The sequence below is a fragment of the Cercospora kikuchii genome (assembly GCF_019650295.1).
Source record: "Cercospora kikuchii DNA, contig_00001, whole genome shotgun sequence".
Lineage (NCBI taxonomy): Eukaryota > Fungi > Ascomycota > Dothideomycetes > Mycosphaerellales > Mycosphaerellaceae > Cercospora > Cercospora kikuchii.
In genome coordinates this window covers 442,430-470,101 of record NW_025408582.1, presented here as the reverse complement: position 1 = coordinate 470,101, position 27,672 = coordinate 442,430, and the positions used below count along the sequence as shown (strand labels likewise).

Sequence of the window (27,672 nt, the reverse complement as noted above, 5' to 3'; positions counted from 1 at the left end):
GTCGTGTAAAGTTGTCCCTTGCCGTGCGAGATAAGCATATAAGAAGACTCTGTAATTCGTCCTAACTAAACAGACCGCTTCGCGCCACATTCTGCTCGGTCCTTGAGGACTCTGTCCTCACGGTCGCTGTTGTCCGATTGTAATTGACTACGGCCTTTGACCTGATTGCCAAGGCTAGTGTTTGCAATTCAGGCCAACTCCTATCAATAAATTGAAGTGGATTCCTCTGCCGCCAAGCAAAGTCGGCCTGCCTAGGCAGTTTGTGTACCTCATTCACTCAAGATCTTTCCTCTGAATGTATTCTCTAGGCATGCTAAATGTTTAGAACGCGTGTGTCTCTACAAGACCTACAGTCGAACCGATCTCAATCAATTGCTACGTGCACCCTAGTGGTGGTCGATCAACAACTTGATCAACCTGTTAACGATTGTTAGTTAGCTGCAGTCATTGCCTCAAACGATTCGGCCTGAGCCGGACAACCGCAACTCCTGCCACAGTGCCACCCTAGGTCCAAGGGATCACAAGCGGCTTGTGTCATTCCTACTCTGGCCTCTCGAATCTCCGACAGACCCAACGCCAATTTTCACTAGCCTCAACGTGAAGGCTAGTCCGGCAAAGATCAGTAATCCACGTTCACAGCATCTCGCGCTATCGTCGGCCATTGCGTCGTCGAGACAAAGTCTTAGTCTTGGGATCCGAGATAGGAGTCTGCTAGCAACCCCCAGCACAACTCAGTTCACGTTCCCGTATGTCTCAAAGCACTTACATATATATATTAGAGCTGCTTTTGTCCTTTGCTACCCATTCCCGACTCTTCGACTTGTTTACCTACCTACCACCTTCCCAGACAGACATACCAGATCACGGTCTCTCCTGCCCAAAAATGAGGTTTCTCTTCATCGCCACGACCCTCTTCGGCCTCGTTTGCGCCATGCCGGCTGGCGAGAACCTCGTAGTCAAAGATCTGGACACGAGAGGAACATTACCATGTTGCGAGGGTGCTCGTGATCCTAGCTGTGTCGTCTGCTACAAGTAGGAGCGTCTTTCACTCTTCTATTGTTCCCGGATCCTGTCAAGAAAGAATGAGTCGTGAATTTGGTCATTGGTATGTCGATGGAATGCTTGTCAACAAGGCATAAGAGTTCTTGAGCTGATAGCAATAGCATACCTCTATCTTGGAGAATGAATCGATCTGCTTTGACCAACGATCATATTCGTTGCAAGGCGGTGCACTCCATGAAGCTTTGGGAGTGCCGTCCAGGTTCTTCATAGATACCTTCTGCGGGGGGCGGAGGGACAGATTGACATTGTACTACTATTCGAAAAGACAATGGGGAGGAAGCAAAATCGGTGGGCTCTGTACATAGCCTTAGACTGCAATCGCACCAACACCCCGCTCTTGGATCTGCAAAGTACTTTCTAGCAAGAACCTCGATCGCCTTGATGCCGACACATTCCAGCTGCGTGCGGCATCGTGCGTCGCAAATTACAACATGCTTTTCAAGAGAGAGGAAGTTTAGCATTGTGGTGTTGATTCATATTCTCCTACGGCAGTGCTGTTCCTGGACAGCCTGCTGTAAAATAGGACGTGCCAGCTCAAGAGTCTGTTTCGAAGTTATTCGAAGTAGCCCAACACACGTGCCGAACAGCTGATCTCGTGAAAGTAACAAATTCGCATGAGCCGGCAATGAGTCCGGCAAACTTGTCTAGCAACTCGGCAACGGGTCACATTTGTCTTTATGCGTGACCAAGAAATGAGAGCGTGGTGCTCTTGTTGTCTCTACGGTAAAATTGAACAGTCTCCGAGCAACAGAGTCGGCATTTTATGGGAAGAATCGGTTGTTAGACGTTATAGCTATCATGTTGGTAGCAGAGTACATCGCCTTCGATATCTAAAATCTCAGCGACCGTCACATTCCTCGCAAGACCTTTGGAAGGAATATTATCTTCCTTTCTTGCGGGTGCATCTGTGCTCAGTGTATAATAACCAGTGTAATCCGTTCCGTGTCCGGGGCCAGCTTTCTGCCATATCGCCCACAATCTATCGATTTGACCATGGTGGAGGTAGAAGATGGGATCTAACAGCAGAATTAGCACAAACAATCTACACTTTGAAACGCGTGCTTGGCTTACCTGCCGGTGAATACACGGTAGGCAGAACTCCACCAATATACCAATGTATAGTATCATGAGGCCCCCGCTCAAACGCCCTCGTGAAATTCCAACACGTTGCCTCTTGCAACACACCTCGCAAAAAATCTTTTCTCAGCTTATCTCCATCAGCACCATTTTTCCACCCAAACTCCCTACTCAAACAATGTTCCTCACCAGGACTCGCCTCTGGAAACTTCGGGACCATCATGTTCGCAAACGGCCCCGTAGTCACGCAACTCCCATTCAACATCGTAGATTCCCGCATCGGGTTCCCATCACCTCCAAACCCAAACGTTTCATCAAACACTGGTGATCTTCCCAGGTTGCTCCAATCCAAACTCCAATCCCAATAAGGCATCGAGCCCTGATACTCGCATTCGTCTCTCAGACTCTGCTCAAATACCGCTAGTAGCCATCGATGCCAAGGCAAAATCCTGCAGCGTGGTGCATTCCAAAAAGGTTCTCGTAGTGCGCGTATACGAAATCCATGTATCGACTGATATCTCTCCTGTCAAGGAAGAAGTGTGATGGGGCATTCCGTAAGCATTGAATGGCAGCAATATAGTTGAATTGCTCTCGTTGCGTCAAAGTCCGCCATTCACGACGGATTGTTGGGATTTTGCCGTTACTGCAGCGATCGATTGGGACGCCAAATGTCGATGTGAGAGTCTTGATGGTCGGCCAGGCCCAGAGAACGGCGGTAAGGGATACTGCCAGGAGTATCAAGATGGCCAGAGGGGCACATACTTGGCTGCGGGTTGCATTCGTACTCGTGGCATTCTTGTCTTCACTTGAGCCATTCTCGACTTCATCCTCAGACAGATCCTCGTTTGGCAACTTCTCGTAAGATTTTGTGATGCTGAAGAACCGCTTGATATCAAATTTATTTCGTGTCTGTTCAGTCATGTCCCTGAAGATCAAGATGCTGACCAGTATTGGTGATCTTAGTAATGATGATCGATTGAGAGGCAAGCTGATGCCTAAGCTCACGCAGATAGACCAAGTGAAATTTCGACGATCTAATCATGATAGTCGAGACTGCCGTTCATGACTTAGCTTCTGTTAGTCGGCCCTGGTGGCCGGCATAATAAAAGATCGCAACGATAGTGATCACTCATCTTGCGAATGCCCATGCTTAGTGTAATCAAAGGTTTCACTTCACTCCTTCGGCCGATCCTTTCCTCATCAGCAAAATCAGCAGGGTGGGACGATGCATTTCTAGAGCAAACCCTAGGGCAAACTCGAATGTCTCACCATGATACTTCTGGTCACTGCACACAAAACATGCTTCGTCTTCGTCATCAATCATGTCCGTGTTGAATTCGTGCATAAGCTGATCTCTCTCTCAAACCATATATCTGAAGTCCGGATGCCGATATCCCAGGTCTGCAATCTCCTCCTCGGTCAGCCCGTTCAGTCGACTATCCCGTCCACCACGCGCTCGGACGCGGTTTTCGTACAAACAGTAAAGCATGCCACCAATCGCCAAGAACAAGACCACGACTTGCGCGGACAAGTTGATGGTATGTCCAGTCGGGAACTTGGGCCCGTCTGTTGCCAGATATGTCCATGTTGCGACAATTCCGCCCAATGTGCCCAGAGTCACGATCCATCCGCCTGAGACTGCTCGAACAGCAGGACCTGGAGAGGTTGTTAGTAATTGGTTTAACGCTAAGATGACGCCATTCGAAGTGACACGACTTACCAGCCGCATTGTTCAAGCCCCACGAGAGGAACCCAGGCCCTCCCGGAAACGCGCCAAGTGCGCAAAGATAGACAGCACCATAACGAGCATTGGCTGACATGTCTGCACGGAGCATTGCGAAGCCCGTAATGCCCAAAGTGGTGAATGCAGCCAAGTACAAACCCCTCTGCCTCGTCTTGTCACTGATGAAGGCGATCAAAATGGCGATCGCAGAAGCCGACACATAGACTGGAACACTGTAAAGCTGTGCCCTCGTTGCAGTCCAGCCCAGATCGCGCAGAATAGTTGGCATGAAGACCGAGAGACCCTGGACTGTGATGTTGATGCAGAAGAATCCAGCTGCACAGATATAGTTGTTGATGTTGAGCAGAGCACGCTTGATATGGTGCGGCTTCACGACCTGGTTCGCATTCGCTCGATGTTCGATTCGCAATCTCTCAGCGGCGATGAACTTCTCTCGTTCAGTCAACCAGGTGGAAGTCTCCGGGCTCTGTGGCAAAATCAAAGGAGCCAGACCTCCGATGATCATTGTCAGCAGACCCTCGAAGAAGAAAATATTCCGCCATGTATGGATTGGTGCAGATTCCACTCCCCATCGAGGGATCTTAGCCAAACCTGCAGCGAGGAGACCTCCGAAGGCTCCAGCCATGGAAGCTGCACTGACGTAGATTCCCACACGGAAGTAGAGCTCCTTGCGCTTGTAGAATGCAGACAGGAAAAAAGCGATTCCGGGCATGGTGCCTCCTTCGAAGACTCCCAAAAATGCGCGAGCAACGCACAATTGGTTGAATGTGTTTACCCATGCTGTGCACATGGAGACAAGACCGAAGCCGACCACGAGAAGCGGGATGTAGAATCTGGGCCCGACTCTCTTGAGGATGATGTTCGATGGTACTTCGACCAGGCAGTATACGATGTAGAAGACACTGAGTGCCCAGTTGAAGCGGACTCCGTAGAGGTTAAGATCGCGTTCCATGCCTTGAATTCTGCAGTCCAAGAATCAGCATGGGCTCGAAGAAAGTATGCTCAAGCAATTCAAACATCTTTCGAGGGCATAATGCATACCGAGCATTTCCAATATTGGCACGATCGAGGAAGCAGAGGAGGTATAAGACTGTCACCTGTGAAACTTGTCAGCTTGCGCAATTATGTCTCCCGCATGTCCTGTCACTCACCATCGGCACAATCTGAAGATCCAGCTTCCTCCGAACTCTCGTCTCCTCCTCTTCCGTCCATGTGATATTGTCCTGCGAATATGGATCGACCTTCAACGGGACATCCTCAACCATGTCTGAAGCCTCCTTGTGGTCCGCCATCTTGAAAGTTCTGCAGAAACAGCAGTTGACAGAACAAACTGCACCGGACCGCAGAGCAGAAAGAAAAGAAAGCGAGGTCAACGCAAAGATCGACAGTGCACTCTCAACTTATTAAAATCGGTTCCAATTCGAGCAAGCGAGTGACCACTCCATTCTCCACGCCGCCAAAAACACCCCGGCATTCCAATCCTACGAGATGCCCCAGTTCTGCCGGAACAGCTGCTTACCTCCCTACGGCAGCGGGTTTCGCGTGGCGAATGACGGATGCCCGAGGCAAGCAATGCACGGCAATCAACATCCTGCACAGTCCAAGACACTGCCAAGTGCACCGAATATGCTGTACGATGGATACAAAGGGACAAAGTCGTCGCTTCCCACGTGTTGGCGTCGTGCAGAGAAGTTCGCGTGGAGTTTAGCGTGACAGGTGGCGGCTTGGCGTTGCGGAGAGAGGACCACTTCGCGTTCGCTTAGCTGGATCTTTCCCCGGCTAATGTGGAGAGCTCTCCCCTTGTGTTTTCTCTTTGGCTGTGGTTGTTGTGCTGGAGAAGTAGGGCTTCGCGATTCGAACTGCCGTTCCGACGTGGCGTCGAGGTTACAGATGCCTAGCTTTCTTGTTACCACCTCACCCTCATTTTCGCAGAATAACCGACCGGCAACCGTGTACGGGTTTTGAAGGAGATTGATTATTCATCTGGGTTTCTGAGTGGTTGTTTCGCGAGACCGGAGCTTGCAGCGAAGACATGGGTATTTGCTGTGTTTGATCCACATCGGTACGGTTGAGGAACTATTTTCTCGTTCCCCGGTCGTGCACACGGGATGCATTGTGGATGAGAAATGCTATTAATTGCTCGTGGCCGGTGTGATTGTAACAGGAGGATTGAGTATTTCTTGCTTTTCGCACTCTTGGCTGCTGGTGGTCAAGTCATGATTTGCGTGCTCAGGTTGCGGAAGGGCGTCCGGCTGTCGGAAAGCATGAGGCTCTTGCATTGGTTCGCGAAGCGAGGCAGCTTGGGAAAGGAGCGGCAGCGGTGCCGTAAGCCTGTAAGCCTGCAGTGTAGCATTCTGCTCCCATTCATCCACAAGAATGCCGCCCTACCTTCCAGCCTGCGCCAGCGAGCTCGTTCAAATGACGAGCAATTCTTCCCGCTCCTTGGTCCTCATGACAGGCATTGCCTTGTGTTGCATTGCAAGGATGTGAGGATGTCCTGCGCGCATCGTTTCGCCAAATTGCCTTGATCCGAATCCGAGGAGAGGCGTAGACGCGACGCGTCGGCGACCAACCCTCTGCGCGTCTACGACGAGAAGCAACACTCTAGTGCACGGCTATGCAACAGATACTCAATGGCTCGCCAGTGACTCCATCTGAAGCAAGCTGATCCGGACATCAACGTCACCTGAGGCATACTTCAAGACCGGCTCCTTGCCTGCACGCAGAAAGACTATCATCACGACACAGTACTCACCACGCGTGCCCTGATACGCCGTCCACCCGCCAATCTGCCCTCATACTCACCATGGAAGTCGAGTTTCGGTGTGTTATCTGTGGCCTCTACATCCACGGAGCAAACGAAACAGCTCAGTCATGGCTACAAGAGTTCCGCACAGGTATCGTAGGAAAATGGCAACTATCGCGAGAAGAATGTCACTAATCGCTGCAGTATATTCTTCTCCACAAGGGCTTTGTGTCACCGGCGTCGGTCTCTATAAGCAAGCCAATGCGGGCCACTTCACTGCTCCGACTAGTCGGAACCAAACATGGAGCACTATCGGGCCCGATGACGAGGTTGCTACCATTCGGGTCATGAGTCAACCACCAGCCGCGGACAACACGCACGGTTTTCTCCTTCATGCTTCCTGCTGGACGTTGCTTGAAAAATACGTCGCCCCACATGAGGTGGACATTGGCCGTCTGCTCGAGCTCTGTGTCTCAGTGCCGTATGCTGCAGAATGTCATGGACTGGCGTGGGATCATTGTTACGGAGACCTTATCTACAGAGATGAGAAATCGGGATACCCTTGGGAGGATATCTGCCGAGAGACGGACCCGGAGCACGAGCCACAGCCTCGAGCAAAGCGGTATCTCAATAATGATCCCTGCAAGGTTAACCTTCTACGGCTTCAAAAGGACCTGGTCAGCAAGCCTCCGAATGGACCGAAAGATTGCTCCTTTGTGGGAGATTGCTTCGCGCAGCTCCCGCTAGAATTGCGAGAAATGATCGCTGAACTACTGACTACACAAGAAGTCTTCAACATCCGAAGCGCTGCAAGAAGTTTTTGGCCAATCTTCGAGAGCAAGGCCTTCTGGAAGTCACGATTCCGATTCGGAGGCGACCGCGAGTTTTTGTTCGAGGCCCTCGAGCAAAAGGACAAGATTGACCTCAGAGCCCTTTGGCGAGTGACTGGGAGATTTCGAAAGAACTGCCTAGGCAATAGAAGACGAGTATGGGCCATTTTACAGACGATTGTCCCGCTGATGGATGCTCGCATCACCCCTGTGGCCCCAGATCAACCGGGCGTTCGGCAAGGTCCTGGGGCGGGGGTCTCTGGGCACTCACATGCAGACATTTCCACAGGGCCTCACGCAGTATATCGCAGAGGCTGCGCAATATTCCACAAACGAAGACTATATTGGCCTGAAAAGATCGTTCGCATAGCTGCCTCGCTAGCGGGCGCCGGCGGAGCCACGTATGTATCAGGCTTCCAGTTCCACACGGAAGATGGGCCGTCCGCCAGTGTAGGCTACTTGTCACCAAACCAACAAGCTTGCACTATCGATTCACAAATTGTGGGCTTCTTGGTTGCTGTAGACTCTGGAGGTCTGCGCGCAATCCGCGTCTTGACTAGCTCAAACCAGCAAACTCCTTGGCTCGGCGACCCGACTGGTGCTCCCGTCACGGAACGATTCATCGAGGCCGGTCCTTTCTTACAAGTCGGACTTGCTTTCGATGTAGGGGCCCAAAATTCTGTATGTGATGCTCCCTCGTTCTGACAAAAGTATACAGGCATTCAAGATTGTGTCTATCTACTTCGACACCGGCAGAAGTACAGACCCTTGGCAGACTGAGACAGGCGTCGTGAATCTCCGCAGAATGGCACTATGGTATCCCTGCGTACCACCATCTAGCCTTCATCTCGTAGACCAGCATCCTCACTGGACATCAAACTTTGAACCCGTCACCTGGACCACCTTCGGCGGCCCTCGAGGCGAACATCTCAAGTGCCTGACCAATGTTTTTGTGACAAGACGACTAGCTATCACCGAGATCGACTTCCAATTTTCCGATGATGCTCCGCCAGAATCTGACACAAGTCTCGGTCATTGCGGTTTATGCGATGCTGGAGAGAACTTCGAAATCCATGGGGCAGAAGGCGAGATCATCACATCGATCTCTGTTGCGTACGAGTCCGGTGACCTCTACTTCGAGCCGACAATCGAGGAAGACGTATTGGCCGCTATAAAAGTACGTCCCAACCTACCCGCAACACCTCAAAGCCCCACCAAAAAGCCAACCAAGTGCTAATACTACCACCTTGTAGATTGAAACCTCGTGGGGCATGAGCCACGCATTTCTCCCCGAGGGTACACGCGAGGAGGATTTCCATTTCAAAGAACTTCCGACGGAAAAGGACACTATCATTACAGGATTGTACTCGACTCAGGTACGTCTCCGAACGTTGCGTCCGGTAACGACAACGAGTTTGCTGACTGACTGTGGTAGCATCCGATTCATGGTTTCACTGGTTTAGGCGTCATCACGGAGACGCTGCCTGATATTTTGGCAGCGTCTGAAACAAACCCATGTATGTCTCAACTGCGCGAAGCTGAAGAGTTCGATACCTGCTCCGATTACGAGAGCATGGTTCACGCAGATGTCTGAGTTGAATTTTGTAGCGAGTAGTTTTGACGACGTGCTCATTCATCTATCGGAGCGACAACAACGTCCGCCGCTAATGCAAGCCTTCAATTCCTCCTCACCTTCTCACCTTTCCCCTTGCCCTTATTCCCCTGCTGTCCATTCCCCTTCGCCTTCTTCTTACCCGCCTTCCCATCAGCACCCCCATTCGTTCCTCCGACCTCCGCACCCTCATCCTTCTTATTCTCCTCCACCTCCAACAACTTCAAAAACGCCGGCGTGAAATTCTCCATCTGCCAAACATCTCCCACCTTGATTCGCATGTAATCAAACGCAACCGCAACTTTCATGTCCGATTGCAACTTGAATTTCACTGCTTTAGGTTTCTCATCCAGAGCTGAGCCATCATCATTATAGACTTTCTTGTTAGATGGGAGGTTGTACTGCTTCCCTGTGTCGCCTTCCGCTGTAGTTTGATCGGGGAATGTAGCAGCAGCATCTTCAAGAGGCCCAGAGGCCATTTCATCTTCGGGGTCGTTGACCACTTCGTCCGCGAGAGTGTCTGCAGCGGTATTTGTGTCCATTACGTCGCCGTCAGCTGTACTTGCTTCGACTCGTTCCAGGATCGGGAATTTCTGATATCGTTGACTGAAATGCGTCAAGATACATGCTCGGGCGTTCATCTTTTGCGCGATGTCTAGAGCTTCGGATGTTGTGCTGTGGTTCTTCGCTTCCGCATCGCCTTGTAATTCGTCGTCAAACGTAGCTTCATGAATGCAGACTGTGCTGCCCTTTCCAATTCGAGCGAAAGCTTCGCTGGGTCGACAGTCGCCCGAGTATGAGACTTTGAAACCGGATGGAAGTGTGACACTCACAGCTCTCGCGCCATGACAATGCTTCACCGCAACAGCCTCAAGTTCGCTTAACTGCAAAGCTTCAGCAGGAACGGTATGGGCCTCGAGTTTATCCTGATAATCCGCTGTGCTTAAGTTGCTTAGCTGAACAGGTGGAAGAAACCAGGACAATCTGCTGTGCCAACGCTTTTGCGGATCCCCAGTCTTGAGGGACAGAGGTGCGATGCGAGAGTAGCCGTAGTCTTCCAACTGACTGTATTCATATAGCCACTGCTGCATAGCGGCCTCCGAGATGACGGCCAGTCGGTCGCGAGGAGCAAGAATGTCTTCCCAGCTATCGGTTTGGGAAACGCGGTCTCCAGGTTTGCTGTCGTGCATTTCTTGATACCATGCTTTGATGACGCTGGTCGTCCCAAGTTGGTGATCGGCGTGCATATGGCTGATGACCAGCAATCGGAGATCTCGTAGGACTTTCTTCAGCTCTACAGGATCAAATACACGCTTTAGTTGACCCAGAGTGTTCTCTCCAGCATCAAACATTATGTTACCCCAGCCAGGCACCAGGACAAGTGTTGATGACACGTTACGGTACTTCGATGGCAGCGCTGAGCCAGTTCCAAGCGTGATGACTTCCGCATTGTCTGCTCCAGGAGGTAGAGACCTCATCCATTCCAGAGCATCATCACCAGGATTCTTCGCAGCCTCCAGAGCCTTTCTGGCCTCTTGCATCACCTCCTCTGGGACCTCCGCGGCGGCCTCTTCAACGTTCAGGGGAATCAAGGCCTCCTCAGGCTTGAACACGACCGAGGGTATCAGCTGTAACCTCTGCCCACGCACGGCGATATGTGCTTTCTCCGGTAGTGGTCGACTCTTCCTTGCTTCAGCGAAATCTGCATTACCGCCATACTGCTGCGTAGCATTGCCCTCCACATCATGAACAGGCACTCTGTACCGGTCTGGATCGACTCTTTTTAGCCTTGCTGTAGTACCAGCGACTCCATCCATGGCGATATGGTTCGGGCAATATTCTGCGGAGGAGACGATGTGCTCCAAATGCGAGAACTCGTTCATGAAAGCATGTAGTCTCTCGTCACTGGCCACATCCTTCCCGCACATCCACATCACGGCTCCTACACCCTCCATAACTTTCTGCTCTCGCCACTCTGGTCGCGCGATAAGATTGTCGATATATTCGGGACCAGGCAAATCGATGACAGCAACTCCACCACCCACTCGACGCGAATCCATGACTTCTTCCGGTTTCACCCAATCCCCTTTGTCATTCTGAACCTCTTCTCCCTGCGCGAGCTTACTGAAGTTATGCCCAGGCTTGACGCCTCTCGCTATCGCACGCTCTGGATGAAACTTGCCGCGCTGCATGTGATTTCGGAAAATGTAGCTGACTGCCTGCTTGGCAGGCTTCACGTCTGGCAGATTATTGATAAGAGCACCAGGCCAAGGCTTCCGAACCAGTACCTTCAGCTCGGGATTCGGAAGTGGGTTCTCTTTATCTCCAGGAAGTGGTCCGGTATATTTCTTGATTTTGTTTGTCTCGGGATCACGAACGAAAATCGTCGCGGGCAACTTGACTTGGGCAAGGGGAGTTTCATAGAGCGTGTCGAGTCGCCATGACGAATTGAACATGTCTCCCACGACGGCCTTGACGGTAAGATAGTCGCGATCCTCTTGCGTCAAGTCTCCAGTGATTTGCACCATGTTTCCGTCTTCTCCTGCGCGCATCTCATCAAAGCTTCTCTTAAGAGGGCTGATGGACGATGAACGGCTTTTATTCCCGTCCGAGCTGGGCGATATCGACATGGACCACACCTTTACATTGTCATCTGCCCAGAACGGCTGCCACTCAGCCTCTTTCCCATCCTGCTGCGGAAGGCCATTGTCGCGGATCTCATGAATATTGATCGGCATGCCTTTCCGGAAGACAAATCGCCTCGCAGTAGCAAGCGTGTGATTGAGATTCGGTGGGCCAAAAATCGTCAATGAACCTCCCAGATCCTTCTTCGCCTGCGCTTCAGCCTCAAGCTCTGCAAATTTATCTTCGCCTTCCGTAGCTTTTATCTGTTCAGCCTTCGATCGAAGTTTCCTCAGCGTCTCCTCCATGGAGAATTGAGCACTCGACGACAACGAATCAGCCAAGGTCAAGATCATACCAATCATGCCTCCAGTATTCGTCCATTCCGTCCTTCCAGTAAGAAAGCATTCCGAGACCTTGATCAGCCTCGCACCCATTTGCACACATGCTCTCTGTGTCCCTTCCGCAAGGCTCCCAATCAGGTAGCGCTTATTGTCGAAGTGCAGAAGCAGCGTGGTACCTGGCGTATCAGCCGTAGGCGTTGTAAGAATCTGTACATGTGATTTCCCCATTCTGTTGGCCCGGACCCAATCCGATCTGGCAAGAATCGAATGTCCAATTCGTGTTGGCGCTTTCAAGTTCTCTTTATGATGAGAGCGAAAGACTATGACAGCTTCCGGTGCGACTCTTCCAAGTTTGATTCTGTCTCTTGCGCTTTCTGAGTCCTGTGTATCATGATCTGTGGCGTTTGTTCTCGCGCCTAGCGAATGCCTCTTTCGCCAGCGACCGGTGGGTGTGTCGTCGGGATCGAAGCTTCGGTATTTGGGCGCGAATTCGGCTACAAGACTCTCATCGCGCGTCGTCTGTGCCGTTGCAGGTTCGGGTGTCTTTCGTTTCGGGGGCGAGCTGTGACCAGTCAAGAGCTCGTTCAGCGCTGAGACAACGACCGGTCGTGCTTGAGTGACTTCTGGATCGAGTGGAGTCTTGTGAGTCGAAGTGTGACCCGTCAAAAGGTCGTTCAGCGCCGAGAGAGCCTTTGGACGTGCCTGAGCAACGTCTGAATCAAGCGAAGTTTTGTGAGGTCGAGAAACTTTGCTCGGTCGGGCAGGATTGTATCGAGCGTAGTATCGCGAGGAGTGCGGCGAGATTCGGTAGATGGAAGCAGATGCAAATCGTGAAGTCGTAAAACTCGTGATGCGCCGGAGCGGATGCGATGTGGAAGCCAATGTGACGGCCTCAGGTCGAATATGATAAGGAAATCATGTACAAGGCGGCGCTTGATTCAGCAGGCCACGAAGGAGATAGTTGCTGGGGTGTATGATGTCGTGAACTTTTTTGGCGCACAGCTCGGGGGTTGCTTCACTTCGCGCCGGAGCCAAGGCCGATCCTTGCTACTTTCACCTAAGATGTTCGAGTCGCCGAGTCGTTTACTTCCATGTTGACACTTGTATATGCCACGATGTCAGAGAGCTACAATGCTTGCGCCACCTCTTGGAATGACAGAACAAATTTGACGCAATTGGCAACGAGCTGATGAAACAACTCCTTCGTGTGAACCGGCGAATTATAGGCGAGGATCACAATCCCATCTCAATTTCTTCGAATACACTTCCGCCGTACGTACGAATACATGACATGGCGACACCTATCCTAGCCCGTCTCATCTTACAGGAATAGCACACACAATCCGCAACCGCAAGCATCTATATATCTATAACAACACATCACGAATGCTTCCAATCCAAATCTACCCCGCATGCTCGACGATCTCACTGACCAGTTTCCCATCCTTGACATAACTGCGAATCTGCTCGGGCAGAGGAGCCTCGGTGCTATCGTCCTCGTCTCCCTTAGGCGGCAGAACAACATTGATGGAGCTGCACTTGCTGGTATACACCTCTGTCGCCAAGCTCTCCGCACCTAGGTAGATGCTCGCGCCGTCGACCTGATCAAGTTGAATTGTAGGAACCGTGTTGGTAATCTGAAGAGCAAAGTTGGGACACTTAATCACGTCGACGGACGAGACGAGCGTGTCGGCCAGAATTTGCAATCGTGGACAATTGTCGATAGACACGGCATTTGCCTTGCCCTTCAAAATGATGGTGGTATTTTTGCACTTGCTGATCAGAATGGACTGCGTCATGCTGACTTCGATCTCGATCGGCGCAGATGGGGAGTCGAAGTTCTCGACCAACCACTTGTTCCCGTCCAGTTCTTTCTTGCCCTGCTTCGGCGCAGCCTTGGCAGAAGAAGTGCTGTTCTGTCGCAAGGAGCCCGGCTTAGGCTTGATCTCAGGACCAGGACTCTTAGCCCGAGCGACCTCACCGGGCACGGCAGAGCTTGCGCGTAATGATGGGTTCTTGTGTGTCATCTGGCTTCGGTCCACCTTCTTCAGACCTGCTGTCACCGACTCGCCTCGGTTCAGCTGCTCAAACACTGCGCCCATATCTCCACCACTCTTTGCGGGCGCGGGCGCACCTCCTGGCGGCGGAGGCGGAGGAGGCACATTGTCGAAATTGGGCAGCGGTGGTGGAGGCGGCGGAGAGGCTGGTCCACCTCCTGGAGCAGGTGGAGCAGCGGTGCCATTCGTTGTTGGTCGCTCATCGACCTCGCGCATCGCCTGTGCTGGATCGATACCTGCAGCATTCCATGTCACACCCGTGGGGTAGTGCTTTTTGATGTACTCCTTGAGCGCATTCAGCAGCGCATAGTATGAGCGCACAAACGTCACATGTGCCTGATCTCCTTCCTTGTGTGTCTTGAGAATCCTGTTGCCGTACATCTGAGCGCCTCCAATCATCTCAGCGACGACATCTGCCGGCTTGCCATCCATGACGAGCCACTGCAATGTGCTGATGCCTTCTGCGATCATGGCCAGGTGCTCTTTCATAGGCGAACCACGGTTGCTATCCTTGATGTCTCCTGCTGTGCCCAGATCTTGCTGAAGGTCCTTGAGCAGGTCCATGAAGGTCTGCGATTGCGGATCCGGCCGCTTCGCCTTGGTAGTCACCAACAAGAATCTCCTCTGATCAGCAAAGCCCTTTGCGACTGCTGCTGCCTGCTCTTCAACCAAAGGATCCAGCCCTTTAGCTGCCTCTAGAAATGCATTCACCTCGCTGCTGATCAGCTCGTCCATGTCGCTGATGCGGGGCGGAAGAGGCTCTGCTGCCTTGACGGTCTGCTGTGAGGAGGATGGGGTGACAATGGGGAGCTCGGGGGCGCTGGAGGAAGGCTTGGTGCCTGCGGCAGTTGGGCCATCGCGGGCGACATTTTGTTGGGGGAAATCGTTGTCGTAGGGTATTTGGGCGGACGAAGCAATATCTTCTAGGCGCGAAGTTGCGGCCTCCAGCCTGCGGAGAAGCAAGTTCAGCGGGTTGTCAGATGGGACAATGGACACGGGGCTGGTAGCTGAGCCGTAGCGGCTCTTTGCCTTGCCGTCCATGGCGGCCGACATGCTTCACTTGGGGGCCGAGGTGAGTGTGATGAGTGAGGCATACCGTTTGATCAGCGTGGTCAGGTTGTGCATCCCATGTGCCGGAGCTGCCATGGTGACTGCTGGCTGCTGGTAGCCAACCAGAGAAACGCTCTGGACAAGGATCTCCTACCCAAGTGCGGGCAGGTGCAGTCCACACGCTTGCCAGGGGCGGAGTGGAGTCGCGGCGGCGGGGCGGAGTGGCGGAGGTCGGCGTTGGTCTGCAGAGGAGGAGCGGTGCGCGCAAGGCAGATGCGAAGTGACTTTGCCAACAATGTTCCAGAAGGAGCGTCGACGTCTCGCCGTCCCCGGTCTCAGCGTGGAACGCGCCTTTGTGGAAAGGCACAGGCCACGTGCCGATCCTCCCTGCTAGTCCTAATGCTCCCGAGCCGGCTTCCGAAGTCCGCTACTACATCATCTTCTTATCTTCTGTAGTAGTCTGGGAAAAGTCAATATCAACCAGATATCTCACTCACAGGTCGCTGTGTGCAATTTGATGCGTTCGCTGGTCAGAAGTTGTGGCAGCGGTGAACAATTCACCCAGGCAGAGAAGGATTAGAGAAAAGCCAAGTCGACGGGAACACACTGGGACTATATACCTTCAGCCATGGCCAGCACCAACGCATGACGAGCAACTTCACATGCTGCTCTTCTTCTGAGAAGTACCTGTGAAATCTATACACTTCGCTGCCCATGTCTGCTGCGATCAATCAGCATCCCGCAACCCCGGTAAACACAATATCAGACCAGCTTTACTGATCAATCTTAAGTCCGCCAAAGCTCAACACACGGCCGAGACATCTCCACAGCAGCACATTGGTTGTGATTTCTCTGCCAACATGGGGGCCTCTGGAAAAGATGCATCGGCTCTGGGGACCGACTTCTGCACTCTCGGCATGTTCATCATCGACGACATTTATCCTCCCCAGGGTACGGACCAAGACCCGAAACTGAATGTCATCGGCGGAGCGGGTACCTACAGCGCAATTGGCGCACGCCTCTTCTCACCGCCACCCATATCACGCTCGGTGGGATGGATCGTCGATGCTGGTACCGACTTTCCTGATGAATTGACTGACATTGTCACATCGTGGGATACTGGCGTAGTCATCAGACCAAGGCCAGCACCGACCACACGCGGCTGGAATGGATATTCGGGTAACCAACACAGGGCCTTCAAGTACCTGACCGAGAAGAAGCGGCTCACTGCGGATGATCTTACCGATGAGCTGGCTGCCTCAAAATCCTTCCACCTGATTTGCAGTCCGCTCCGGGCTATTGACCAGGTCAAAGGAGTTCTTGCCAAACACAAGGAAGCCGGAAGTATGGCGGATGCCAAGTCCACTATTTCCAACAACATCACATCGGAATCATTCGCATCACAGTCACTACCAATCTTCATTTGGGAACCTGTGCCCGATCTCTGCACCCCAGAAGAATTGCCAAACACGCTCGAAGCGCTCCACCACATCGACGTGATCAGCCCCAACCACGAGGAACTCGCTGCGATCTTCTCGTACACGCATCCCGACAAGCCATCGAAGAATGTTATCGAAGAACATGCCCAGCGTTTGCTAGACTCAGGCATCGGGCCGCAGAGGCAAGGCGCCGTACTGGTACGAGTTGGAGCGGAAGGTTGCTTCGTACTCGGGCCACATGAGAAGAGATGGCTTCCCGCGTACCACTCTGATGCGAACCGTGTCATCGATCCGACGGGAGGTGGCAATGGTTTCCTCGGCGGTCTTGCCGTCGGTCTGGTGCGAACGGGTTTTGATGTTGTTGAAGCTGCACGGTGGGGCAGCGTTGCTGCAAGTTTCACGATCGAGCAGGTCGGGATGCCCATTTTGACGCCTGCCACGAACGGCCAAGCGGAGTTGTGGAACGACGTGAATGTGCTGGACCGGCTGGCCGAGTATCGGAAACGAACTGCTTGAGACGTGCACCCTTGGTCGGACGACTCTTGATTGCTATGAACGCTCATCGTTGTTACGATCTGCCCGCTATGCGTTCAATCCTTATGCCAGGAAGGCAGCACGGAAAGCTGCATATATCACATACGCGTGGATCGTGGCCTGTGCCAGCGCGGAAGCAAGATTGCTGTCTCGGCTTCGTGCAGGTGCCTATATAACGCACAGTTGAACGAACCATTTCTCCGACGTCGCACCAATGGCCCTCTTACTACGCCCGTGTACAAAGAGGTCATTGCTCCTCCGCTTGTACTGTCACCTCGTTTCGGAACTCCATTTCGATCTCGATCCTCAATAAGAGCTGGACACTATCGAAATTCCAGCCTTCTGCCATGCTTGAGCTGCACTTTACAAGAACTAATAGCTGATACTCTACCTTCTCCATCTCTACCGAACACTTATACGTGATTCCTGTCCACTCGCGGCACTGCACAAACATGTAGTTGGCTTCGGAGGCAGAATTCCTCGTCCTCGACACTCCTTATCGGAGCAGGAGATGCTACAAGCCTTCATCACCAAGTGCAAACAAGAAGAGGCTGCGCGGACAGCATGGTACTGACTTCAGAATCTCTGTGCAATAGGTATGGGGGCCCCAAGCGGAGACTGATCTGGACAGACGAGCATAAGATCGGCAATACTATGCAGTCGCGCTTAGATCAACACTACATTGTCGCATGCCCCGAGCCTTGAGCTGTCGCTCGCGAGTGTCATAGTGCTCAAAATGGCTTTACGAATAAACACACGCCGACGCCCGACACGCGTTGGTCAACAGTTCACTTTTGCGCTTGCACATTGGATCTTCCTCTCTATCCAACAGCGACAAAGGAGCTGTGCACAAATATTCACACAGCATGACGCCCGCGCTTCGCTGGACGAGTCCTCACTTTGGATTGGATGATGCTTTCAATTAGCTCATGCATACTACGTTGATACTAAACAGAATGCTTCTCCACTATACACTATATTCACCATCGGTACATCCTCAGAAAACCCAGGGTGAATGAAAGCCTTTGTCATTGGATGCAGTGATTGACATTCGTATTCACCACGGACAGTAACTTTGTCAAGCAAGGCTGCTTCCCCCTTGAGGAGCTTATATATTTCCCTTCCACTCCGCACATCAAGCTGAACTCCAGAAACCCCAAGACCGAACACACGACAGAACGCAAGCTTGCAATACCACTTGGACACCGTTCACGACATCTGCACGACAGACTCACCCGTAACTCGAACTCGAAGTCGAACTCAAAACCTACCACTGCAATGGACCTCCCAACCAAGCAGCAGTACCTCTCGGACCTTGCGCCTCTAGTCAAGAGTTCATTTTGCTCGATCTGTAAAGAGGAGCCGATGCTGGAACCGACACAATTGGCGAAATGCCGGCACACTTTCTGCCACCATTGCATTTTGGCTTGAGTGCAGACCGCTAATACTTGCCCCACATGCCGCAAAGAGCTGTATGAGCCAGAGCCGGACGAATCAGACACCGAGAGTTTCACTGATGAGATTTTCGATGAGCTTGCGGCAATGGCAGGCATTGCGCTTGACGGGAGTGAAGCTGAAGCTGGCTTGAATGACGCTGGGGATGCCCACTTTCCTATCATCATCCTCGAAGGCTCTACCCTCTACAATCAGCTCATCAGCGAAGTCCAATGGAACCGCGAAGCCAACGAGCTACAGGAATGCGATGGAACTCGAGCCTTACCTTACCTGGTATCAGAAATACCGAGCTGTCTCGAGCAGTTGTTGGAACATCAAGCACGTTATACGTTCTCATGGAAGGGATCATTTCTCGCATATAGTCTCGATTACATGACCACGACCCAAGACGTAGCTGACGAGTCACCTTTGGATGCCACGGCACACCCCTTCAACATGTTTGCACGACAATTGCGGGCCTTCTTCAATCTGCTGGGACATGGACGCCTAACAACAAGTGTGATCTTGAGAGCCTGGCGTGAACACCAGGTTTTGGACGACGAATTCCAGGTTCGATTCACCGGAGAAGGCTCTGCAGGAATCACAAGCGAAGACGGGACCGCCGAGAACGAAGCAGCACCTATTGTCGGTGATGCAGAGCGGCCGATCCTTGCAGATGTTGTAATCCACGGCACATCACTCCACAGACTTCTCCAGGAATGTGTCGAAACGCCTCGCGATCTGACCACCTTCGTACGCACCGAACACTATCCGGAGAATATGCCCACTCTCCTGGACTCGGAGACACCAGCCTTGATCGACCAGCTCCTAACCTACGACGCCTTCTATTGCTTCGAAGACTGCTACTACACCCCTGGCTACAATTTCGACGGCATCTACACTGACGCCCACGTTGGTGTTTCTGCAGCTGCTTCCCAGCAGGCTCTGGAGCTGTTCGCCCAGAAACTATGGGTTTTCTTCAACGCTTCAGGGAACGAGGCGTTCACGACGAGAATCTGCGCGCTGGCAAAGCAGACGGGCGAGGATGTTGGGGATGACTTCACAGGCCATCGAATCTCCGGCTGGCAAGACGGTTTCGTGTCGACCAACGATATCGAACGCATGGAATGAGCTGGGCTCTCTCTACACGCCCAAGTTCATTGCCCTTCTCCGGCGACACGCTCTGAACAGTTCACCCGCCAATTGACTTCGCCACACCAAGAGCTGATTGTCACCAGCCCAAGCTAGGCCCTCGAATCTGGTTTCGAACACGCTGCCTCTCGGATGTTCCTGTTGTACGAATGCAAGCTCCATCCTGTAGGAATCATAGCATCTGCACGAGTAGACGCAGCTCACGAATGAATTCATAACTTATCTCAATTCTTCTGCTATGTAAGACACGTACCGATCAAGTGGATTTTCAGACCACAGATTGCTAACTCAGTCCCTGACCTAGGACCCACTCTCCAGATCATACAACAACAGTCTCTGTCTGTATTCACCTGAAACCATGGCATCACGTGTCATGCTGCAGGTTGACGATGGCTTTGTTCACTAAAGCATGTCGTTTGAATGCACGTGCTAACCAGAGATTGGACATTCACTTTCCCTGCTTCAGGCTGTCACTGCCATGCAGTGCTTATATCTTTGGCTCCCCCTTCTCTTGCGGAGATCAGAACGAAAACCCAAAACTCACAAGACATCAGCACTGCAGCAGCAGCACGAGCCCGCTTGAAGGCAACAACACCCGCGAAACACACAACACCAGTGCACAAAACACTCTATCCTTCAAGAAGAAATACATCGCAGGAACCGTTCCAATTCGCTACGACATTCATTCGAAGACTCGAAACATGTCGGTTCCTACGAGAGCTGAGTACCTTCGAGGTCTCGTGCCATTACCCCTCCCATTCCAGCCACCAAATGTGGATGACGGAGAAGACGTTGAGTGTCCGATATGCAGGGTGCCATACGAAGACGAACCGTCAACCCAGATAGTGGAGACGGTTTGTAAACACAAATTCTGCTATGATTGCTTGCTCAGCTGGAATCAAGAACACTCTAGCTGCCCTACATGCCGCAAAGAGCTGTATGAACCGGAGTCGGGCGCTGAAGACTTTGCCGATTTTCCCATTGAGGCCATGGAGATGATAGAGGTCATTGAACAAGCAATGGCTCTTATGGAGTTCCGCGAAGATCGTGTCGGGCACGATGATCGGGACATCCAAAGCTTCCTTGAAGCACACAACAACCAACGCAACGTCTCGGACGTCAATCAGCACGAGGCGGAGCGCGCTGCTGCCGCCGGACGCGATGCGTATCGCCCCGTCATCCTCGAGGCCGGCTACCTTTGGAGAAGACTCATGACTCAGATCCAACTGCTTCACGAATGGAACGAGTCGTGGATCCTCGCCGAGCTGCCAATCGAACCCGAACCCGTACCGGAAATGCCAGAATTCATCCAGGAACTGATGGGCTATGATGCTCGCTGCAGCTTCTCGTGCCATGATGCTGGATTGACATACGAGTTCGACCGCCTGTCAGTGCGTGGAGAGGCCGCGGGCGAGGATGCTTGGGACAGCCCTGCACACCCGCTGTACATATTTGCGCAAGCAGCTCGAAGCTACTTCAATTCTCCGGAGTGTGAGCAGGTCATCACAACTATTGCCCATTCAGCCAATCGTCGCGGTGAAGGTATGAGTGCGGAGTTGGATGTTTGCTTTTCTGGGACAGGGCCTGTAGCCCCCGCCAGTGAACAGCCAACAGGATAGGCGACTGTCTCTTGTCCAGCTTAAAGTGTTGATGAGACATTGGCGACCTCGCTGAGCTGTTCTGATCTGGAGAGTGGCTTTCTTACGCAGAACAGCACGCCCTGTTGAACGGGGCTATCAAGGCCGCTCCTGCATCGCGAGCAGATGAGAGGTACGGCGACTCAACGTATGAATAACTTCTCACATTCTCTTACAGGCTTCGGATCCTGTATTACGCTGATCACAGCACTCCATGGGTAGCTTAGCAACAGGACATCTAATACACAGTATCATTCATGTCTAGAATAAGTCTCTCGCTTTCTCAAATAGTTCTCCTCGCCCCAGATCGCTGATTGACCTTGAACAGCACACCGTCGTACAGGATTCTAGGAAGCCCACCTCTCCATACATGTCGAAGATAAAGGCATTGTACGGAGATATCTGATTCGCACGTCCTTTGTACACCGAACGAAAAAGCCTTGGTGCTCAAGCTTTGTCCGACTCAATGGTATGCAATACTTACTTCTTTCAGCTTTGTCTTGCAACGATCTTTGCAAGATCTATATCTTTGGCACCGACATCTCCTCTGAGATCGAACTTGATCAGATCAGAAAACTCAACTCAGTACTGCAGCACAAGCGCAGAACCATTCGAACGCGACAACAATCCCAAGACATCCAGCAGAAAAGATGTCGCTCCTTCGCGACCTGACGCCTTTGGCGGCCTCGCTCGAGCGGCTGCGCTTGGAAAACCCAGAAGACAGCGAATACTGCGAGTCTTGCCACGAACCCACGGTGGAGATCGCTCAGACAATATGTGGACACAGGCTCTGCTATGAGTGCTTACAAAGCTGGATTACAGACCCCGTTGAGGCTCGCCCATCGTGCAGGACACGACACTTTGTGCCCGACAACGCTCGCACAATGTTTCCAAGAGCTAGGCCTCTGGAGATCGCGGAACCAATTCCGGACCTTGGCGAGGGCACATATGTGCCTGGTATAGGCACGTATGTCACGATTGACAGCAACAGGACGCTCTTTGCAGAACCTCGAGACAGATCCGACCCCGATGCCGATCACATAATCCTCGACGGTCATGCGGTCTACTACTACGTCTGCGATTACATCCGCTCGGCTAGCGCTGACAATACCTGTCTAATACCAGTGTTCTGGGATGAAGTGTTAACCCGCAACGCTCGCTATACGTTCTCTCGACGTCGCGGAACTTCAGAGTTCCGCTACGAACACATGTCTGTGAGAACCTACGGCCGTGCCGTAACGCACTTGGACATTCCGAACCATCCCATGACCATCTTGGCGCACCAAGTGTCCAGCTTCTTCAACACTCCTGGAAATGGGCCGATAGCAACCAGCATTGTCAACCGAGCGAGGACTAGAGCACCAGTCCCAGCAATTTGGGGCCGAGAGTACGATGTTCGGATCGATGCTCAGACACTTGCCCGACTTGCACTACCTGCCACTGACGACAGCAATCTCATCGAAGGACAAGACGGATCGGCTGAGGCATATGATCTCGGAGGCGACGGTGGAACTCGTGCTGGCGATAACAACGACGCGACCGAGGGCGGGGTTCGACTGAGTAACAGTAGCTTCTACGGCAGCTGGTATGACGACGACTCCGACAGCGAAGACGAGTCGTCAGGGTTCGACGAAGGTGATTTCCCATTCCGGCTCGAACCCGTAGTCCTCTCCGGGTCTACTCTCTACAACCTGTTGCGAGAGTTGATCCCTCTGGAAACTAACCCTGCACTGCAAGCCCCTCGTTTCATCGAGCAGATCCCGATCCATGACATTCGATACAAGTTCACGCAGTTCTGCAGCAGAATGCAGTATGCCTACCGTGGATGCAGCATGAACCGCGAGTTGGCTGGTCCGCTTCCGGGGCCAATGTGGCAGATGTGGGCGGACGAAGTGGAAGACTGGTTTGATGAAGAGCCAAGCGGAGAGTTTCTGACGAACTTGTTGGCGACTGCGGTGCGACGTGGCTTGCAGGAGGACGATGAGTACGAGTTCACGTTGTTTTAAGGGCTCGGCAGATGTCTAAGAAGGACGCTCAGCAGGCTTAAGCCCTTGACAAGATTGTAATTGACTCACCTTTGATGAACTACTTTGGGGATCTATGACAATTTATGGGGGCTGACGGGGATAAACCGGCCCGGGACATCGCTGGCGAGGTCTGAAGGACCACGCTGGCTCTGGCGCGCTCTTCTTTAGGTGAATAGATAAAAGGAAATTGTTCAAGCAGTCTAATCGAACATTGTCGATCGCAAATTCTCTTGAACTCATGTAGCTCTCCACATCACATCTGGCTGATCGCTCCTCACGGTACGGACTGCTAATGCCATCCGCTAAGCACGCCGATCATCTGGCATCCCAGTGCTGCTCAGGCCTCTGTATTAGATTCGAGAATGGAAGGTCTCTTCCATCAATCAAGTCGAAATAGTTTATCAATGGATGATATACCACGGTGTATGATGCTTGTAAACGATACAATTGTCCTTCGATCGACACCCTTGCTGCATCAATCGGGAGCAGGTCCTGTTTGCTCAAGCACTTGCCGGCGAATCTCGGTGACCTGACCGTCTCAACTCGACGTGCTGCATAGATACTTCTGTGCCACAGTCTTCCCCGTGCCCGACTCAGGCAGCTACGAGTACTTTCCGTGTTCGGACAAAATGGTTGTCAATATACGGTTGTTTTGGTGGGAGCCTCTCCATGCGGTAGCGGCAAACTCATTGTGTTAGTACATCGATCATGCCCAAAGCTGGACAATGCAGTTGTGCGACCTTTGTCAAAGAAGTTTGTTCACTTGTCGCCCAGCACTATTCGTCAATCTACTTGTGTTGATGGCCATTCTCGCAAGTATAACAGTAATGCCCGTCTTCTCTTCTACTCTCGAAGTCTCCACAAACTAAGACACTTACTCGAAGACCACCTCACTAGCACGAAAGACCCGAAAACACACAGAGCAAGAAGTCACATCGAACCCAATTCGAAGCTTTGTCTGTAGCAGCGACCATGAGCACTATCAATATCTCCGCTGGCGGAACCCTTCCAAAGATGTTGCCCAACGATACCAACTCAGCCGTTCACCTCCGTGCCATGCTTCAAGTCGACGGCTTCGACGATCCCCTATCGATCCTGGGTCTCTATTACGAATCTAGCTTCACAGAGAAGGACATCATCGTCGCCTTCCGCAAGCTCGCCCTCGTCCTACATCCGGATAAGTGCCCAGATGCAGGTCAATCTGAGCTCCACGTCCGCCTGTTTCAAAAGCTCGAGACAGCCAAAGAAGCTCTACTCAACAGCGATGAACTGCTTGAGCTCGCACCGGAACCTCTGGCAATCCATGAAGGCCCCGAAACCCTCCGGATCAGAATATTTGACGCGAGAGAGAAGCTGAAAGCTGCCCGCGCTGAAGCTGAAGCATACAACAGGCTGCCACCAAAGCTTCAACGCAAATACATTCGAGCTAAGCTTGTACGCGAGTTCGAAGAAGCTGGCGCCCATGCTCATGAACTTCGAAAGGAGGGCAAGCAAAGTGAAGCTCACGAAATTCTCACTGCTGCCAAGGAGAAACTCGCCGGATTCAATCGTGTAGACGAATATGGCGAGCGAGTTTTCCTTGACCCGTCACTCAAAGATCACAACTGGAAGAAGAATCTTCTCAAGGGGAAGACCTCTCCTACAACAGGCGTTAGTCTCGAGTTGAAGAAGCGGCAGGAGCAACTCTTCGTAGCCAGAGAGTTCGACGAGATGTACAAGATCGCTCCCGAGCGGCTCGACCAGACCGAGGAGGAGATGTGGGAGAGATGGCTTGACCAGGACTTAGAAGGCTGGACCAGAAAGGTCACCGATGCTAATGGTCAGTCATGGTTTCTGAACAAAGCTGATCTTGAGGCCGAAATGCTCGAAATTGCACAGCGAGTTGCGGATATCAGATGGATAGAGTCCTCCGACGGATGGGAAAGGTGGCTTTATTTGGAGGATGATGAGGACGACGACGAGGAGTGGTAAAGTAGCGTCAGGAGCAGCGTAGGAGTATGGAAAATTACAAGCGTCGGTCCAGCGCAGGTAGCTGGCCGCTGGAGGGTAGACTCTGGTTCGAAGAGGCGGTCTCAATCCCTTTCTAGGTAGATAGGTCCGAAGTCCGGCCAGGAAGAAAGCAATCAAATACCTTCTCACAATAAGATCGCTTGTCTCAGACTACGATAGCTCCCAGTAACGTAAGTCGTTGCATCGTTGTTCAGCCTCTGCTCGTTGAGAGACTTCGCTGAGTACGCTCTTAAAAGTGTTGGCGGAGCGTGCGCAATAGCTGCATTCGGAAGCCACGCTATAATCGTGTCTCAAAACTATGCCAATGTTCAGCGGTCTTTTTGTCGACTGCGAGGGAAGTCCAGCTGCAATTCAACCTCCAGGTACGGTCTATGACACTTTTCTAGCTGTAGCCCACTTCGCACGGAAAGATTCAGGAGATGGTGGGCCGGTCGGCGGCTGCCACCCATCCGTCGGTCGCTCGTCATCCGCCATTCACCACAGGCATTGCGGACTACCTCTTCAGCTGCCGTTCGCCAGCTTCTTGTCCGTCCAGCTTCATCTCCCCCTTCGGATTTATTCAGACAGGAACACGAGCACCGCTCCAGCGCAAGCACTAGCAGCTCGAGCCTGACAGCGACTTCTGCGCGACCCCACGCCGCACTCAACCAGGCTGCAGCGCACCCGTGCGCTTACTAAAGCTCAATTCTCGACTCCCAGCACTATTTCTGACACCCGCAGAATATCAGACTCCTTTTCCCTCACGACTCGAGATCAACAACATGGCGCTTCCGACTAAGGCAGAATACCTGGCAGATCTTCGGCCATTGGATGAGAACGAATGCGTAAGTGTGGTCGCACCAAGGCATCTCCGATCCTCGAAATTTCCACTGACTCCCTTTGGTAGGGCATATGTCTCGAGCTGATGTCTCAAGCCGCGAAGCCAACGCAGACTCAATGTCGCCATACATTTTGCTACGAATGCATACACAGATGGCTTCAAGATCAAAGCAGCTGCCCTTACTGTAGAGTCGACTTGTATCAGGCAATTCAGGAGAACAATGAGCTGATCACCTTGGGACTTCGGAGCATCGATCATGGACCTGTCATACTTAGCGGTGCGACCCTCCACGACGAGATATGTGACTACATACGGATACATCGCATGAGAAACGATCATATTGTCAGCGAGAACCCTCTGTCGCCATTGTGGTACGTCCCAGACGTTCCAAGTTTCGTTGACAGCTTGTTGGACCACAACGTGCGCTGCACTTTCACTTGGCGTTCCGCGATACAGATTTACGGCTTCGACCACCTTTCCGTCAATGGAGACATCGCTCCTGACCTCACTATTCGAGCTGTGGTTCATCTTCTGAACGTACTCTCGGACCAATTGCGGAATTTTTTCAATGCAGTGGACAACGAAACATTCACGACCAAATTGGTCACAGTAGCCCATCACGCGGCAATGAGCGAGCATGAGGAGTTGGACATCCGCTTTCGTGGCAAAGGATTTGCAAGACTCGCTCTCGACCCTGACAAAACAGAGGCGTCTCAAGTCCAGATGACCCACGCGCCTGAGCCACCTGCTTCTGGATATTGCGACGTCTATATCCCAGGTGTTATTATTCCGGGCCAAGTCATGCACAGACAGCTAGGTTACGAGATCGACTCGATGGCTCGGCTTAACAGGTTCTTCTTATTCGTCGAAGCACCTCGCCACCTCCCGTTCGCAATTCCGGACACACCAGACTTCATGGACCAGCTCTTACAGCTCGACGCTGGCTACAGCTTCAAGTGGTGCCCAATGACCCGATCTTTCAAGCTCTTTGGCGTTATTCTACCTGATGGCCGGCTCACGGATGACGTGCCACATGCCTTGCAGCCATTCACGGATGCTGTGAAGACGTTTTTCAATGCGGTCAACAATGTCGATTTGACGAACAAGGTGGTCCAAGAGGCACGAGAGGGAGATGAATGTCAGACTCACTCTGACTGGATGCGCCGCGATCAGCCGATCATGTTGATATAGCATGGTCAGGACAGGCGCTGAGCGCTATGAATTGAGCAGATCAATGGCACCATGTCTTTCTCAGAGGGATGAGCTTGGTGCACTGTTCTATAGCCAATGTTGAAAGGCATGGGATGGAGTAAGGGGTACAGCTGGAATTTACAAGGCCGCCGAAATAGCAGCGATGAGCTAGCTACCTTTCGTTGAGAAGGCGTTGATCGATCGTCAGGATCACTCACTTTGCGCACTTCATAGTACACTCGCTACTCTCAGACAAGGAGTCAGCAATACCCCCGTGTTCGAAC

At 52.2% G+C, this 27,672-nt stretch overlaps 11 protein-coding genes across 11 annotated transcripts; 7 read left to right on the top strand and 4 right to left on the bottom strand.

Moving 5' to 3' along the window:
- Positions 1 to 1,842: 1,842 nt before the first annotated feature.
- CKM354_000014100 (uncharacterized protein) lies at positions 1,843 to 2,643 on the bottom strand (the record flags this gene model as incomplete). Its single annotated transcript, XM_044795224.1, has 3 exons — positions 1,843 to 2,078; positions 2,134 to 2,518; positions 2,635 to 2,643. The coding sequence occupies 3 exons, from the start codon at positions 2,641 to 2,643 to the stop codon at positions 1,843 to 1,845; spliced, it is 630 nt and encodes a 209-aa protein (XP_044651159.1).
- An 856-nt stretch (positions 2,644 to 3,499) lies between these two features.
- CKM354_000014000 (uncharacterized protein) lies at positions 3,500 to 5,175 on the bottom strand (the record flags this gene model as incomplete). The annotated part of the gene is made up of 4 exons (XM_044795223.1): positions 3,500 to 3,795; positions 3,860 to 4,845; positions 4,925 to 4,980; positions 5,035 to 5,175. 4 exons carry the CDS (start codon positions 5,173 to 5,175, stop codon positions 3,500 to 3,502), a joined length of 1,479 nt encoding a protein of 492 aa, XP_044651158.1.
- Positions 5,176 to 6,689: 1,514 nt separating this feature from the next.
- CKM354_000013900 (uncharacterized protein) lies at positions 6,690 to 9,053 on the top strand (the record flags this gene model as incomplete). The annotated part of the gene is made up of 5 exons (XM_044795222.1): positions 6,690 to 6,780; positions 6,834 to 8,122; positions 8,178 to 8,636; positions 8,713 to 8,835; positions 8,895 to 9,053. The coding sequence occupies 5 exons, from the start codon at positions 6,690 to 6,692 to the stop codon at positions 9,051 to 9,053; spliced, it is 2,121 nt and encodes a 706-aa protein (XP_044651157.1).
- An 83-nt stretch (positions 9,054 to 9,136) lies between these two features.
- Positions 9,137 to 12,265, bottom strand: CKM354_000013800 (uncharacterized protein; the record flags this gene model as incomplete). The annotated part of the gene is made up of 1 exon (XM_044795221.1): positions 9,137 to 12,265. The coding sequence occupies one exon, from the start codon at positions 12,263 to 12,265 to the stop codon at positions 9,137 to 9,139; it is 3,129 nt and encodes a 1,042-aa protein (XP_044651156.1).
- Positions 12,266 to 13,440: 1,175 nt separating this feature from the next.
- On the bottom strand, positions 13,441 to 15,240 carry CKM354_000013700 (adenylate cyclase-binding protein; the record flags this gene model as incomplete). The annotated part of the gene is made up of 2 exons (XM_044795220.1): positions 13,441 to 15,043; positions 15,191 to 15,240. The coding sequence occupies 2 exons, from the start codon at positions 15,238 to 15,240 to the stop codon at positions 13,441 to 13,443; spliced, it is 1,653 nt and encodes a 550-aa protein (XP_044651155.1).
- Positions 15,241 to 16,004: 764 nt separating this feature from the next.
- On the top strand, positions 16,005 to 17,099 carry CKM354_000013600 (uncharacterized protein; the record flags this gene model as incomplete). The annotated part of the gene is made up of 1 exon (XM_044795219.1): positions 16,005 to 17,099. The coding sequence occupies one exon, from the start codon at positions 16,005 to 16,007 to the stop codon at positions 17,097 to 17,099; it is 1,095 nt and encodes a 364-aa protein (XP_044651154.1).
- A 1,296-nt stretch (positions 17,100 to 18,395) lies between these two features.
- On the top strand, positions 18,396 to 19,682 carry CKM354_000013500 (uncharacterized protein; the record flags this gene model as incomplete). Its single annotated transcript, XM_044795218.1, has 2 exons — positions 18,396 to 18,450; positions 18,586 to 19,682. 2 exons carry the CDS (start codon positions 18,396 to 18,398, stop codon positions 19,680 to 19,682), a joined length of 1,152 nt encoding a protein of 383 aa, XP_044651153.1.
- Positions 19,683 to 20,404: 722 nt separating this feature from the next.
- On the top strand, positions 20,405 to 21,322 carry CKM354_000013400 (uncharacterized protein; the record flags this gene model as incomplete). Its single annotated transcript, XM_044795217.1, has 1 exon — positions 20,405 to 21,322. The coding sequence occupies one exon, from the start codon at positions 20,405 to 20,407 to the stop codon at positions 21,320 to 21,322; it is 918 nt and encodes a 305-aa protein (XP_044651152.1).
- Positions 21,323 to 21,990: 668 nt separating this feature from the next.
- CKM354_000013300 (uncharacterized protein) lies at positions 21,991 to 23,346 on the top strand (the record flags this gene model as incomplete). The annotated part of the gene is made up of 1 exon (XM_044795216.1): positions 21,991 to 23,346. One exon carries the CDS (start codon positions 21,991 to 21,993, stop codon positions 23,344 to 23,346), a length of 1,356 nt encoding a protein of 451 aa, XP_044651151.1.
- A 993-nt stretch (positions 23,347 to 24,339) lies between these two features.
- Positions 24,340 to 25,338, top strand: CKM354_000013200 (uncharacterized protein; the record flags this gene model as incomplete). Its single annotated transcript, XM_044795215.1, has 1 exon — positions 24,340 to 25,338. The coding sequence occupies one exon, from the start codon at positions 24,340 to 24,342 to the stop codon at positions 25,336 to 25,338; it is 999 nt and encodes a 332-aa protein (XP_044651150.1).
- Positions 25,339 to 26,138: 800 nt separating this feature from the next.
- On the top strand, positions 26,139 to 27,388 carry CKM354_000013100 (uncharacterized protein; the record flags this gene model as incomplete). Its single annotated transcript, XM_044795214.1, has 2 exons — positions 26,139 to 26,201; positions 26,264 to 27,388. The coding sequence occupies 2 exons, from the start codon at positions 26,139 to 26,141 to the stop codon at positions 27,386 to 27,388; spliced, it is 1,188 nt and encodes a 395-aa protein (XP_044651149.1).
- Positions 27,389 to 27,672: the final 284 nt, after the last annotated feature.